The sequence below is a fragment of the Juglans microcarpa x Juglans regia genome, chromosome 8D (genome assembly GCF_004785595.1).
Source record: "Juglans microcarpa x Juglans regia isolate MS1-56 chromosome 8D, Jm3101_v1.0, whole genome shotgun sequence".
NCBI classification, from domain to species: Eukaryota; Viridiplantae; Streptophyta; class Magnoliopsida; order Fagales; family Juglandaceae; genus Juglans; species Juglans microcarpa x Juglans regia.
Window position 1 is genome coordinate 29047901 of NC_054608.1, and position 14441 is coordinate 29062341.

Consider the following 14441-nt stretch of genomic DNA (forward strand, 5'->3'; position numbering starts at 1 on the left):
AGCATGACTGTCTTTTCCTTGTGTATTATTCACTGCTTTCCTTAAAATATGATAGATGACAAGTGCCAGAAGTCAATAGATGTTGGTGAAGAATCACTATTAAGGAGCCAATGATGTTCTAAGGACTGGTTTAAGGGCTGCAAATAGGACAGGTGGAAAATTAGAGATTTCTTCTCAAATATATTTAAAACAGAGAAATTTATGGAAATCATATTTATCTTGCAACTAAAGACATTGAATTCATAGCAAACTACTCATGTACACCCAGTCAAAGGACTGTTTGAGATGAAAATTTTGTGAATAGTAGTGAGATAGTTTGAGTTGAGTAATTTTTAGATTTTGGGAAATGAGAGAGAAAAAGTTGAATAAAAAATATTATAAAGTTAAAATATTGTAAGAATATAGTTTTATAATATTATTTTTATTTTGGAATTTGAAAAAGTTGTAATTGTTTTTTATTTAAAAATTTGAAAACTTTGTAATGATTAGTTTGAATATTTTGTATTTGAATTATGTTTGGTGGGAATAAGATAAGATGAGATCAAATGAGAATTTTGTGTTTCATCTGAAATCCCAAACAAGTTACCAAGTCAGACTTGATAACTTAACAAGTCAGACTTCTAACTTGCTCTCTAAGAAATACAGAAATTTCCAAGATACCATCTCTATAAGTTTCAAATAACTGCTTCTCTTCATGCAAAGATCGAGCTTGATTTGAGATTCTGGGGATTTGAGAATGGGAGAAGTAAAAGTGATTGGTGCATCTCTAAGTCTTTTTTGCTGCAGAATTGAATGGGCTTTGAAGCTTAAGGGGGTAGAATATGAGTATATTGAAGAAGATTTAAGAAACAAGAGTTCCATTCTTCTCCAGTACAATCCTGTGCATAAGAAGGTTCCTGTGCTTGTGCACAAGGGAAAACCAGTTGCTGAGTCCCTTGTCATCCTTGAGTACATTGATGAAACATGGAAACAGAACCCCATATTGCCTGCAGATCCTTTTGAAAAATCTGTGGTGAGATTCTGGTCTAGGTTTGTTGATGAAAAGGTAAATAAAAAAGTAAAATGTCTCCCTTTCTGTTTTTCATTTTTCTGCTAGTTTCTTTTGCCTAAATAACAAAAGAAACAAACTTGAATCTTAAACATGCACTTTTGGAGTATTCTAATTTCTATAAAGTGCAGTGTGTTGTTGGAGCTTGGGCTGCTTGCTGTGCACAGGAACATGAGAAAGAGGAAGCAATAAAGTCTGCACAAGAATCATTAGGAATTCTGGATAAGCAGATTGAAAGTAGGAAATTCTTGGGAGGAGAAAAACTGGGTTTCCTAGACTTGGTGGTGGGTTCTTTACCTAACTGGCTGGAGTTCATAGAAGAATTAGGTGGTATAAAGTTGGTTGATCCAGAGAAGTTCCCATCACTCCATGCATGGGCACAGAACTTTTTTGAAATCCCAATCATCAAAGAGAGGACACCAATGGCAAAAGATCTAATTAACTACTGCAAAACTTCTGGGCTAGCGCCTAACAAGAAGCAGGTCTAATCTCTGCAGAATACAAGTCTAATAATCGGAGATTGTTCACAGGAGTATACTTTTCTCTGGACAAATAAATTTTAGCCAAAATGTGTACTTATATTTCTCTTATTTGATAATATGCATTACTAAATTATATTATAAATTTGATTATTCTGTCCATCATCTTTATTAGCTAGAAACAACCTCAACTTGAAACAAAAACAAAGAAACAAATGAGAATGTGGATCTCCAAACAGTGAGAGTCGACAATGTTTTTCCCCTTCGAAAATTTGAAGAATGTGGATCTAATACTAGCTTTTCATAAGGTACCAACAGAAACACAAGTGCCCATTTGGTAAATGATATTGATTGCAATGCATGCTGAATATTGAAATGTCTTATGGTGTGATGAGACTATTAGAAGAATTAGCAGCAATGGTTTTCATGGGACTCTAGATGTCCTGGCATTAAAAGAATTTACCGCGCTTTACAAATCATTTGAGATTAATCTACTTAACTTTCTCTAGGTATGTGACCTCTGCGCACTCCTGCAGTTATAGAATTAATTGTAAAATTGCCAAAGCACTACCTAAAGCAATGATATCAATAGATTCCACACAACATCCAAAGGTCTCCTTACCTTACTCTGTTCAGGTGCTCGGCAAAAGCATCTATCCTTCTTTTACTATAATTCATACTGTCACATCAAGCAGATATGGGTTTTAACTCATTTGAGATTCATTTAGAATGGAGGGAAAGCAGTCCAGTGAAATGTAACAAGATGCTAGAACACCATTAATGCTTCATTGACAAAAATATATCACAAAATCCTCGTAACAAATTCCTATTTGGGAATCGGGAGCTGGTTCCAAGATACAGGCTGGTTCCACCAAAACATTGTATAACATATTAACTATCATGGGGGGAGACAATAGAACCCTAATTGGAGTAATATTTACCAACTCTATGTACAGGGAGATTTTAGTGCACATATTTGAGTGTTAACAAATCAAGTAGTGACACGGCGACAGCGACACCAAAATGCAGTCCCCCCACTCTTGCCTCGAGCCACTGCTATTTCTTCATCAACATAAAACCAGATAAAGAAAGGATCCTTGTTGCTTGGATCTCTGTCTTCTTTCTGGCCAAGGCTGATCTCTAAAGGCTTCAGTGGCCCAATTTTTATCCGAATACACTCAAAAATGAAAGCCAGTATTCTCTGCTTCCAAGAAAATCTACCTTCAAAGGTTAAGCATCCAATTGGTCCAAGATATACCCCATTCTCGATTCTCTTTGCCTGACAAATCAAGAAAAGATTCTTTTGGTTTCTCAATAGACAAACGCAAATCCCATAATTTTCTTTCTACTGGATGAGGATTATGCAAAGAGAAAAGCTCCGGCAAGTTCATCCTTGAAGTGATGCTTTAGTGAATAGAAATATCACAAATGGCATTATTAACAGTAGATGAAAATTTTTGAGTACGTGGATTGAGTCGAGAAAAGTGCTTCAGAACACTAAGATCTTGAGCAACGAAGGAAAATAGAAGAAATGTATCAAAATTGACAAACAAACTTAATCCCTCGGCAACTCGATGAAAGGAAGTAACTTTCACCCAATAGGGTCCGAATAATATACTTCTATATTTACAACTTTGTTTTTCTTAAGATCCTTTGACACCTCTCAGTTCAATAAACTCAAGAGACTTAACTATTATGATCCGCAGAGCAGTATTACCCCCATTATTTTCTGAAGAAAACACAATTATAAGTATTTCATATTCTAGTAGCCATTTGAAGTATTTGTAAACTGAACACAGAAGTATTTTAAACATATCCTGGGGGTTTTATTCTCTTCACTTCCTTTTTAGCAAATATGGTAACTTGACAAAGAAATGCACAAGGCACTTACGGCTGCATCGAACCTCTGAATCGCTGTAAGAGGAAAATAACGACCCCGGTTCACTTGCTTCTACGATTTAGCACAAAAGCCCCAATAAGCATAAAATTTAAAGGAGGCCCAAAGCTTGAACATGATTATGCAAATCAAGGAGCAGAATTATGCCAACCTCAGCGGTAAAAATAAGCATCCATGTTCTGCCAGGGGATTTTGATCCACCAAGCGTATCAAGAAAACCGGAGGGATCAATTTTTGCCTTTTCAATCACAGAAAAAGCAGACAAAACCTCCTCTTCCGAAACCGTTCTTGTCTTAGCAGCCTTTTTCAGCACTTCCACACTCTCCTCAACTTCCTTAAGCATGAGAACAGATCACAAAAATTACCCAGTAGAAGACATCAAATTCATCAACGCAACAACACAGCAAGACCCATTTAAGCAAAAAGATTAATGAGGTCCAGTGGTGCAGAAGCTTTTAGTTTCCCTCAGTTCTCAGAAAACTAGAGACAAATTAATAAGCAAAGCGAACTAATTTAAAAGCAAAGATGATCAAGAAGGATCGAAGCAGCAAAGAAAAAAGCATACTTTATTGGGCTGTTCATCTTGGTCAAGAAGTGGGGTGGCGGCAGCACTTTGTTCCTTTTCATCGAGGGTTGCTCTGGTTTTTGATCTTGGAAATCTGAGAAGATATTGGTTTGTGGCTTTAAGGAAAATGGAGTTTCTGGGCTTCGCAGAAGGTGGTGTCTGAGAGAAAATGGATGGTCTGAGTGAAGTTTTAGATAATGATGAGTTTAAGACCACAAAACCGAAGGGAGAGGACGAGCAAGACATCATCATATGCGAGAGCGAGAGTGCTGCTTGGGAACCCATTGCTGTTTGCTTACTGCTGCTGTCATTTGAGAACCACTACCATTTTTGAATCTCTGGTGAATGCATCCATTCAATTCAGTGAGTGGATTAGATTACTACTTTTGGAGTTTTGCTTTTCATTTTTGGATTCAATACTATTTTAGTTCCAATTATTTTTGCACTCGAGGTATATCATACATTTCATATCTGTGTTACTCAATATTTTACATCTATTTTATAATAAAGAAAAAGCAGAAAAGAAAATTTAAATATCCCTTCCCAAAATTCAAAATTAAAAGGTTAAAATTAAATAAAAGTACAAAAAAATTGGTTTTTTATAAATATTTTTTGGTTTTATAAGTTTTCATTTTTCTTTTTGATAATAGTTTACTTTTTTCATTTTTATTTTTTATAGGGTTAGTTTACAACTTTTTATACTTTGATGTGATATTTCAAATTGAAAATTTCCACATAGATCTAATATTCATGAGGGGGTGGTACAAGTTTTAAAAACCAACCCAATTGTTGGCGATACCAATTCAAGATCATATCAATATTCAATAGCATTTCACTTGATAAATAAAAAATTATGAGATTTTCTTTACATAATAAAGTATCACTATTTTATAACACAAGTACCCCCTAATATTAGTAATAGAAACTTTGAATATAAACCCAGGATGAATTCCCATGAACCAAACCCAACAACGACATGATCAGAGAGCTCAAAAAACCCAAAATTGAAGGCAAAAAGAGAAAGATCAAGGGGGAGAGAGAGAGAGAGAGAGAGAGAGAGAGAGTAAGAGGTAAGCCAAGCCAACATTTATTACATAAGTAAAATGTCATTACTCACATGAAATTTTGATGAATTTATTGTTATTTTAATGTTTTCCAAACAGAAAAATTAAAGAGGGAAAATGGACTATTCTTTTCACTCCCTCGCTTGGCGTTTAAGAAGAGCAAAGAACGTGTAGAGTGTATCCGAGATTGAGTTCATGAGGGAGAGGTCTTCTTCAAGTTTCTTTCTGAACAACTCCAAGAGCTCGTCTAGTATAATTACCGCATCTCGGCCGAAATGAACCTTCATCATTCCATGCATTATGGCTCGCCAGTGAGATGAGATTACTTCACTCTTCGGACGGCCCCCAAGTTGTAAAACATTTGGTAAATCCTCTATTCTCTCTATTCCGAAATATCCATTTCGATCCACTGCAGCTTCCAATTCTTGTGGAGACATGAGATACATTGGTATGTTAAAGGAGTCCACTTTTTCCTCGCTAACTTTTCCCTACACAAAATTTGAAAAAACCCTCATATTTTTTTAATGAGAAAGGCTCTAGCCAAAAGGAGATCGATTCAATAAACTAACGTATTTTGATATGGTACATTATATTGGAAAGTTATTTTTATTATAAAATAAATCTAACGTATCATTTGAAATTATGTCAGTTTATGAATCTATTTTTATAGAATATCGATTTCTTTGTAACTGTAACACTTCTAATTTTTATTATACGATTTGAAGTAAAATGAAGAGAATCCTATTCTAGTAAGATGTATATATGTTTCATGCAATATCCAAATGCGGCACTAATTTTCTACTAAATGATCATGCATATATGCAACCAAATTAAGCAAAACATGCTTCATGATCATGAATTCATATGATACGTTTATAAGTAGATCTAACGTACTATATCAAGTCATGATGTCAATTAATAGATTTACTTTTGTGAGATCTCTTTGTAACTAAAACATTTCTCTTTATTTAAATGCTCGATATAAGAAGTCAAGTTGCACCATATCAACTAGTCTAATTAGCGAAATAGCAAAATACCGAATGAAAAGTAGTATTGCTCTAATTTATTTATTATAGAAATAAGAGCTTCGCATTTATTTGTTTGGCCTTTGATCTTATGCTTTCATCCAACAAGAAGCTGTATTTGAAAAGTGCAATAAAGACTTGAGAACATGATCAGATGATGATCATGTATATATTTTGTACGTACGTACGCACGTACCTTCTTGGCCATATCCATAAGGCAAGACCCCAAGAGTTCAAACGTAATATTTTGTGCATTTTGAGAATGGGGCATTCCGTTGGGGCGGCCACAAATAACAAGTGCAATCAATCCTCCAAACACCACCTCTTGAGCCCTAGCATGCAAAAAGCACTCCATATCTTCTCCAAATTGAACTTCATAAGCCTCAACAACCACATCTTTTGAATTTGAGTAGTGGATTTTCCCTTTATTCCAAGCAGCTGAACTTTTGTCGATGATCGGTTTAGGTACTTTGGAAAGCCAATTGATGGCATAGGAAGAGTGAACAAAGTGAAGAGATGCAGATGGAAATAAGCGACAGTAAAAAGAACCTGCAACACCTGCAGCAAAATACTGCCTATCCGGTGGGAGGGAGGTGAAGAGTGTATTGAAATCATTGGAGCTGTGATCATTGAAGAAGACTTGGAATTCAGGACATACATGATCAAGATCATGGAGTACTCCTCCTTGGTATTGGTCATATTGACACTTAGACTGCACTGCGTTAATTATATTTTCAGCTGCGAAAAATGTATTAGGCCCAACAGAACAACCTAAATCTGCAATTCTGAAGATGTTTGAAGAAACAATGCTCTTGAGATCAAGCTTTTCTCCAACTGCCTCAATAATTACCTTTTTTGCAGCAACAACGCCTCCTCTCTGAAGCACATAAATTTGAGTTATTCATTATCTTCGTTAATTAGTAGTCTTCGGTTGTTTCTGAAACATGTCATGATCAGTTCAAGTATTCTTCAAAGTGATCGGTTATATATCAGGTACCACTTGAAGAATTAACTATGTTGGGTTGCCTGTTATTCTTCTTTTCACATAAAATTATTAATAAATAATATTGCTAAATAAGTTTGGCATACTCTCTCTCTCTCTCTCTCTCTCTCTCTCTATATATATATATATATATCAAGAGAAACACCCTTTTCCAAAATTGAAATGGATTAGAGACTTCTTCATCCACCATAAATAGTACTCGAGGACGATTAATACATGAACTACAAGCTGGTTTGACTATATGCATCTTTTTGCAAGTTATATATAACGAGAACTGTTACGTACACAAAAAGATTATACAAAAATAAACCCACAAACTGATGTAATTTTTTGGGATCCATTAAATCTACTTTACAATAAAATTAACTTTATAATCTGACGTAGCACATTAAGCTACATCAATTTATGAGTTTACTTTTGTATAATCTCTGTGTCTCAAGTATTTCATATACATACATATATATATATAGTTCTTGAATCTTATGTCTTTGGTTATGCCTAACCTGGAAATCCTGGAGAACAGCATAGAGTTGGAAACGTAAGACAAGTTAATATATAACATGATGCAGAAGAAGATTTACCTGGTATGAGGAGTTGTTTGCATAGCTGTCCATAGCATCCCCTCCTTTCATTGGATATGCTTCAGTCCTCCACCTTTCTTCCCTTTGCTGCTCTTCTCCCATATCTCTCTCTCTCTCTCTCTGGTCAACTGAACTTGACGATCTCAATTAATGGTGTTGGCCGCATGGCAAGATATATATATATATATATATATATATATATATATATATATATTTATATATATATATATATTAATAGTGATGATTAATTGAATTAGAAGAGTTAAGTAAATAAGTAACTAGGACAAAATTGATAAACTTTCATCATGTGCTGTAATTAAGGTCCTTTGATAAAGTAATTAAGGGTCTGTTTAGAGTTGCAGTATAGTCTTAAAAAGTGTTTAAATAGTCTAAAAATCTTTTTAATAGAAAAATTAAATTGTTTGAGTGTTACATATTAAAGCGCTTTTAATCTCAAATAAGGTAAAAAGTAAATCTCAAACGTGTTTTTTTGGATAATGCAAAACGTAATTCGAATTTTAAAAAAACTGTCAATGGGCGAAAATACTCATACAATTTTAAGATAATTATAAATTTTAAACTTTCAAAGATATGGTCATAATCTTTTAAAATTCAAATAATGGTCATTTATATCTCAGAATCACTTTTTTAATTTGTTTTCCAGCTAATGTAATATGTTTGAAAGTACTTTAAACATATGGTTACCAAATATTAAATAATTTTTTAATAATAGAATTTATTACTTAAATTAGAAATTATAAACCCTAAAGTTATAAGTTATATTTTTCATTACAATCTCAAACATACACTAAATAGTAAATATATAATATATTGAATATGTATTTCCCTTCAAAAAAAAAAAAATAGTGAATATATTAATGATTAGATATTATAATGGTAATAATGGTGTCCTAGATAGCTACTCCTCACCATCGTCGATCTGCCTGAATAAAACGCGACAAAAGACTTGTTCGTTTAACGAGGCCGGTCAACTTTGGCATAATTAAGGAAGTCATATTATATGCACCTTAAGATCATAAGGTTATGTGCAAACGCACGTTCGGGACCGTCACTAAATAATATTAGGAAAATGCTTGGGCCACATGGTCCGAGACATGTGGCCCAAGCATTTTATGAATATTTTTTAATAATATTATAAATATTTTAAAAAAATTAAAAATTTAAAAAAAATGTATTAAAAAAATGTCAAATGACCTTATTGGAAGACTCTCTCAAACTTCACACTCGATGGGTGTAGTACCGTTTATAATATTATTACTTTAGAATTATGTTATTTATAATGAAGAGAACATCCTAAACGGTTAGCCCCCCACATAGGTCTTGGCCTTTGATCTAGTCTAGAGCATGTTCCATTGTCGAAAAGCCCGTTATTATTATCAGGGGAACCTAGCCCACTATAAATACCGACTGGGTAACCACCCAACGGCGATAAAGGATAAGCACGGTTGTCATTTGAAGTCTAAAAGGGGGATTAACCCTCATCTCCAAATTTTAATTCAAATAATGGATAACTATTATCACCTAAGGAACAAAGGTAGTTTAGGGAGCTCCATATAAAGGAACCCAGGTATTTAAAAGGCATCTGATTATTTGGTATTAGAAAGATTATTTTCAGTCACTGACTTAGGTATCGAAGGTGTTCCCACGAACCCCCAAGCCGCCTTGCTCTTTGGTTGCAAGTGACCGTGCGACGATGGCAGTGAAACACATCCACAACAGTTGGTGCCATCTATGGGATTTCAAAGTCTCACACTGAGCGTGCTTTTCACATGTTCATCACCACACAGTCTCAGGCAACTAGAGATTAGGGAGAAACTTCACAAAACATGGAGGAAAGACTTGTAGAAATGGAAGAGATAATGAAGAGACTTACCACAGAAGTTGACTCACTGCGAAAGGAGAATGAGGCTCTCAAGTCACGAAATGGGCCGTCGGGAGAGGATGCGACACGCAATCAGGTTGACAGGGTAGATATGGAGGCGAACAGTGCGGGTGTTGGAAAAGGCCACCAGGAGGACGAGGAAACGAAGAGGCTGCACCACGACGTGTGCAGCCTGATGGATAAATATGAAGAGATGGCCAAGAAGATAGGAACGTCTTCTTCGGTCCACCAGTTGTTGTCCAACACAAATCTGTCATTCTCTGCTGAAATAATGGCAATGCCTCTACCTCCAAAATTCAAAATCTCGTTGGTAGATCTATATGACGGCTCCAAAGATCCCGTGGAGTATCTTGAAACTTTCAAAACCCATATGACATTTCACAGATCCCAGGGAGAAGTTGCGTGTGACGCTTTCGCTTTGACTCTAAAGGGGTCGACGAGAGGATGGTTCGGAACACTGCAACCAGGTTCGATACAAAGTTTTGACAAATTGGGACAGCAGTTCTTAACACAATTTATGGCAAGTAGAAGGCACAGAAGACCAGCCACGTATATACTAACTATCAAGCAGAGAAGGGATGAAAGCCTGAAAGCATATCTGGCGAACTTTAACAAGGAAAAGATGGCAGCTGATGATCAAGACGAGAAGATTATGTTGGTGGCATTACTCGGGGGTGTTTGGCCAAGTAGCCCTTTTATGGCTGAACTGGCCAGGAAAATCCCTTCCACGCCACGAGAGTTCATGGACAAGGCCAATAATTTCGTTAATGCTGAAGATACACTTATCGCCCTAACAACCCGTGATGAAGGAGCGAATGGGAACCAGGAGGAATTAAGAGGAAGGACAGAGAAGGGGGTCAGAAGGCAAGAAGAGTCCAACAGGAGCAGAGGCATGCTAGCAATTTGAGAAGACATAACGGCGGTTATGTACACTACTCCAGCACACATAACCGAGGCAAAACAAAAGAAGAAGAACTAGCCAACAGTAACGGGCGACAAACCGAGAAGTACTGCACTTATCACAAAATTGTGGACTGCCACAACCTAAAGCAAAAAATAAAAGATATGAAAGGGAGTGGAGTGGAGAATTAGAACGCCTAGTAGCCCAGAACACTACCCCCCCCCCCCCACGACGTACAAACGACCTAAAAATCGAGCACAGAAAACGAAGGAGTGAGAGCTGGGTTGTTGTGGTCTGTGCGTGAGCTGGGTGCTCGTTCCATCAAGGCTCGAGACGAAGATGCTTGCAGTAGGCGTGACGTCCGAGGTCTCACCGGTGCTTGTGGTCTTGTAGTTATTAATGTGTTTATTTGTAGTTGTTTGTTAGTTTAGTTTTTAATAAAATAGGAATAGGCTATTGGATTTTATGTCCATAGCAGTGTCCCGTACTCATCTTCCTTGGGAAGATATAGAGGGTCTTTAAGTTCTAGTTTACAGAGCGTTTTCTCTGTTATGAGAGAGTTTGTTTAGAAGTTAAGACAATATCCGCCACAAAGGAATTTGTGTGTGGGGAAGCCCCAGAGCTGATGCGTAGTTTGGCTTATAGACTGGATTTTCCATGTATTAGATTTTTCTTGTATTGATAAGTCACATTTGTAACTTCGGTTCATTAATGAAATGAGTATGTTTCCATAAAAAAAAAAACGGTCGAGGGATCTCCCGTTAACATCTTCTCGCCAAAAAAGGTTACGTGGTCGAGAGACTCTCCCACTAGCCTAATACTTAAAGGTAAAATGGTCGAGAGATCTCCCGTTAACACCTTCTCGCCAAAAAATGTGACGTGGTCGATGAACTCTCCCACTAGCCTAATACTTAAAGGTAAAACAGTCGAGGGATCTCCCGTTAACACCTTCTCGCCATAAAGGTGACGTGGTCGAGAGACTCTCCCACTTGCCTAATACTTAAAGGTAAAATGGTTAAGGGATCTCCCATTAATACATTCTCGCCAAAAGGTGGCGTGGTCGAGGAACTCTACCACTAGCCTAATACTTAAAGGTAAAACAGTCGAGGGATCTCCTATTAACACCTTCTCGCCAAAAGATGACATGGTCGAGGAACTCTCCCACTAACCTAATCTTAAAGGTAAAACGGTCTAGAGATCTTCCGTTAACACTTTTTTGCCATAAAGGTGGCGTGGTCGAGGGACTCTCCCACTAGCTTAATACTTAAAGGTAAAACGGTCGAGGGATCTCCCGTTAACACCTTCTCGCCATAAAGGTGATGTGGTTGAGAGACTCTCCCACTAGCCTAATATTCGCCTAGTATCGGCGTCGTCGGGAAACTCTCCCACTAAGGCCATTAAAGTATAAGGTATGAAAAGTGTATCTTTAAGCAGATCACCAAGAAATAGCAAAGGGTGCTTAATATCAAGTAAACAAAATATGATGGGATCCATTAAGTTAACTTATTCCCTTAAGGTTTACAAAGCCTTCAAATATCATAACAAGCAAAGTGTTAGGAAAAGTTAAAAAGTTCCCTTATAGGGTACAAAGCCTTCAAAAAAAATACAAGTCTTAGGATGGGCGAGAGAAAGCATCTGGCATTTCAGCCCGACCAATGGAGTGACAAACATGCAAAGCAACCTCACTGGCATGAATAGATTTCTAGTCCAAAATGTGCATATTAGTCTCTGGTTTGCAAAGGAGAAGCTCACGAAGTTGTTTTACGCCAAGTTTGAAACCAACACCCCAGTCTTGCACCCAAACTTTGGGAGCGGCTGCTAGTCGAGGAAGAACCCGATTAAGGTCTTGTTGGAATCCTCCAGGTCAAGACTCAGCTCAGACACCTTTTTCTCTAAAATAGTGATTTTCTTTTGGGCAGAATCGATAACTGTGCTAAGTTGAAGATACTCATTATCACTATTTTTGAGATTTTTCGTCACCTTAGTCAAAATTTTTTCAACCTCAACTTTCATGCCTTCCACCGCACCCAACTTTATGACTAGCTCTCCCCGCTCATTTTCTAGGGAAACTAGGTGAGAGGCGTAGTCAGACTTGGTCACTTTCACCTCTTCAAGTTCTGCCTTTGCCCGATCATGGCTGGCAACCGAGTCATCTCTCTCTTTCAAAGCAAACTCCACCCGAGTGACCAGTTCATCTCTCTCTTTGTTGAGGACCTATACTTGGGTGGCCAAGTCATCCCTCTCCCGCACGACCACTTCTGCTTGGCGAAGACGAGTGGGCAAATCATCTTGTTCCTGCACAACCATCTCTACCTGGTGAAGACAAGCGACAAAGTCATCTCGCTACTGCTCAACTGTCTTCGCCTGGTTCAGGCATGTAGCAAGATCATCTCATTCCTTCCCGAGTATGGCCACTTCTTGACGATAGTAATCGGCATCCACAGCAGAACATGTCAACTCTCCCCAAAGTGACTCAACTTGGGCACGGAGAGCAACTAATTCATCATCAGTCATGCAGGAATGAGCTTCCAGCTGGGTCAACTCATTTGCCATTTGATCTTTTTCCTCCTCTAGATGTAATCTGTCCTCCACCAAGTTAGCAGCAAGCCGATCGACCCCCTAAATAAAAATAATAATAATAAATATATATATATATATAAATAATAATAATAAAATATATCATTTAAGAAATGATATGAAAAATATATTGAAAAGAAAAGTGGGTACCAAATGATTACTAGCGCAAAAATATTTCAGAGATGTTGAACGGCAGCGTTAAAAACCTCTTCACGGCGGGCGTGTGAGGATGACGAAGAGCTCGACAAATGAGGGATAGAAGTTCTTCTCGAGTTGGGTGCCTAAAAAGGGATATTAGCAAAATGTCCCCGAGGAGAAGCCTCATCGGCCTGACCAGGCGGAATGATAGAAAGGACGCTAATAGATGCCTCAACATAAGGACCCGAACACATTTCAGCTTCATCCCAATGAGATAATCCCTGGTTAAATGGAAGGTCTTCCTCAAGAACAATCAGGGATGGCTCGCCTTCCCCCTAGGAGAAACACTGAAAGAGGAGAAGGGTTCAAGACCTTGCTCTCTCTAACAAGAGAAAGGGCTGGGAAAACAAAAGGCAAATCGGGAGTAACTCCACCAGATATCGTTGAAACAAGAGGCGAGCCAGCGCCTACTGCTACTTCGTCGACATATTCCTCCTCGACATTTTCCACCTTGAAGGTTCCTGGGGAACATCAAGGGACCGAGCAGTAGAAAGCGGGGACAAAGGCAATGTCGACAAAGGAGCCTCGAAGGATGGGAAGTCCACTTGAGTAGATGGAGGCACCAGCAAGTCAGGATTCAAAAGGATGATGTCATCCTCCCCCAAAGGGCTGTCATCTCCTTTCTTTGGCAAATCATCCGCCGATGTGTTGGAAGGCTGAGCAACAGCTGTAGTAGTAGCTTCTGCTGCGATTATGGCCTTAAAGTCCTCTTCGGCTAGAGACATCACACCGTCCAAGGAAAGAGTTGACGACACAGTTAGAGTAGTTAGTTTACATAGTTTCTCCCGAGGAGCCGCCAACTTCGTGCTCCCACTCGCCTGAGATTTCTTTTCACTCTGTTTCGCCCAAGGAGGAGCCAATTTAATACCTCCACTCGCCTGGAGCATCGCTTCGCTTAGTTGCTTCTGAAGATGAGCCAACTTACTACCTCCACTCGGCGCAGGAAGGAGCATCACGCTTTGATGAAATGGACTCATCTGAACGAGGCGAGACTCGAGCCCTCTTGAGTTTTCTCTTCTTTGGTCCATCTACACCCGGGCAGTTTCTCTTTTTTAAATCACCTGCCGGCGGAGGGGCACACAAAACCCATGTCCTGATATATGTACCAGACTGGGAACCATCAAGAACTTGTCAATGTTGCTGGGGGTCAAAAGCACATCCGAGAAACATAAATGGGAATGAGCTTGGGCACACGAATCT

General features: G+C 38.1%; 4 protein-coding genes across 4 annotated transcripts; 2 read left to right on the top strand and 2 right to left on the bottom strand.

Moving 5' to 3' along the window:
• The first annotated feature begins 582 nt into the window (after positions 1–582).
• On the top strand, positions 583–1645 carry LOC121243494 (glutathione S-transferase U7-like). The gene is made up of 2 exons (XM_041141617.1): positions 583–1045; positions 1180–1645. Exons 1-2 carry the CDS (start codon positions 737–739, stop codon positions 1534–1536), a joined length of 666 nt encoding a protein of 221 aa, XP_040997551.1. The 5' UTR covers positions 583–736; the 3' UTR covers positions 1537–1645.
• Positions 1646–2291: 646 nt separating this feature from the next.
• LOC121243493 lies at positions 2292–4369 on the bottom strand. Its single transcript, XM_041141616.1, has 4 exons — positions 3990–4369; positions 3576–3758; positions 3419–3478; positions 2292–2806 (listed from the first exon to the last, which is right to left on the bottom strand). The coding sequence occupies exons 1-4, from the start codon at positions 4272–4274 to the stop codon at positions 2519–2521; spliced, it is 816 nt and encodes a 271-aa protein (XP_040997550.1). The 5' UTR covers positions 4275–4369; the 3' UTR covers positions 2292–2518.
• An 815-nt stretch (positions 4370–5184) lies between these two features.
• On the bottom strand, positions 5185–7764 carry LOC121242391 (loganic acid O-methyltransferase-like). The gene is made up of 3 exons (XM_041140260.1): positions 7663–7764; positions 6275–6955; positions 5185–5541 (listed from the first exon to the last, which is right to left on the bottom strand). The coding sequence occupies exons 1-3, from the start codon at positions 7762–7764 to the stop codon at positions 5185–5187; spliced, it is 1140 nt and encodes a 379-aa protein (XP_040996194.1).
• A 1745-nt stretch (positions 7765–9509) lies between these two features.
• On the top strand, positions 9510–10472 carry LOC121242392. Its single transcript, XM_041140261.1, has one exon. It carries the CDS (start codon positions 9510–9512, stop codon positions 10470–10472), a length of 963 nt encoding a protein of 320 aa, XP_040996195.1.
• Positions 10473–14441: the final 3969 nt, after the last annotated feature.

Excerpts from the sequence above, each read along its gene's own strand:
- LOC121243494 (XM_041141617.1), top strand. The coding sequence starts at position 737 with ATGGGAGAAGTAAAAGTGATTGGTGCATCTCTAAGTCTTTTTTGCTGC. Across the intron at positions 1,046-1,179 it reads CTAGGTTTGTTGATGAAAAG|TGTGTTGTTGGAGCTTGGGC; the intron begins GTAAATAAAAAA and ends TATAAAGTGCAG.
- LOC121243493 (XM_041141616.1), bottom strand. The coding sequence starts at position 4,274 with ATGGGTTCCCAAGCAGCACTCTCGCTCTCGCATATGATGATGTCTTGC. Across the intron at positions 3,759-3,989 it reads AAGATGAACAGCCCAATAAA|GAAGTTGAGGAGAGTGTGGA; the intron begins GTATGCTTTTTT and ends CTCATGCTTAAG. Across the intron at positions 3,479-3,575 it reads TGCTTATTTTTACCGCTGAG|AAGCAAGTGAACCGGGGTCG; the intron begins GTTGGCATAATT and ends GCTAAATCGTAG.
- LOC121242391 (XM_041140260.1), bottom strand. The coding sequence starts at position 7,764 with ATGGGAGAAGAGCAGCAAAGGGAAGAAAGGTGGAGGACTGAAGCATAT. Across the intron at positions 6,956-7,662 it reads CAAACAACTCCTCATACCAG|AGAGGAGGCGTTGTTGCTGC; the intron begins GTAAATCTTCTT and ends TATGTGCTTCAG. Across the intron at positions 5,542-6,274 it reads TTATGGATATGGCCAAGAAG|GGAAAAGTTAGCGAGGAAAA; the intron begins GTACGTGCGTAC and ends AATTTTGTGTAG.
- LOC121242392 (XM_041140261.1), top strand. The coding sequence starts at position 9,510 with ATGGAGGAAAGACTTGTAGAAATGGAAGAGATAATGAAGAGACTTACC.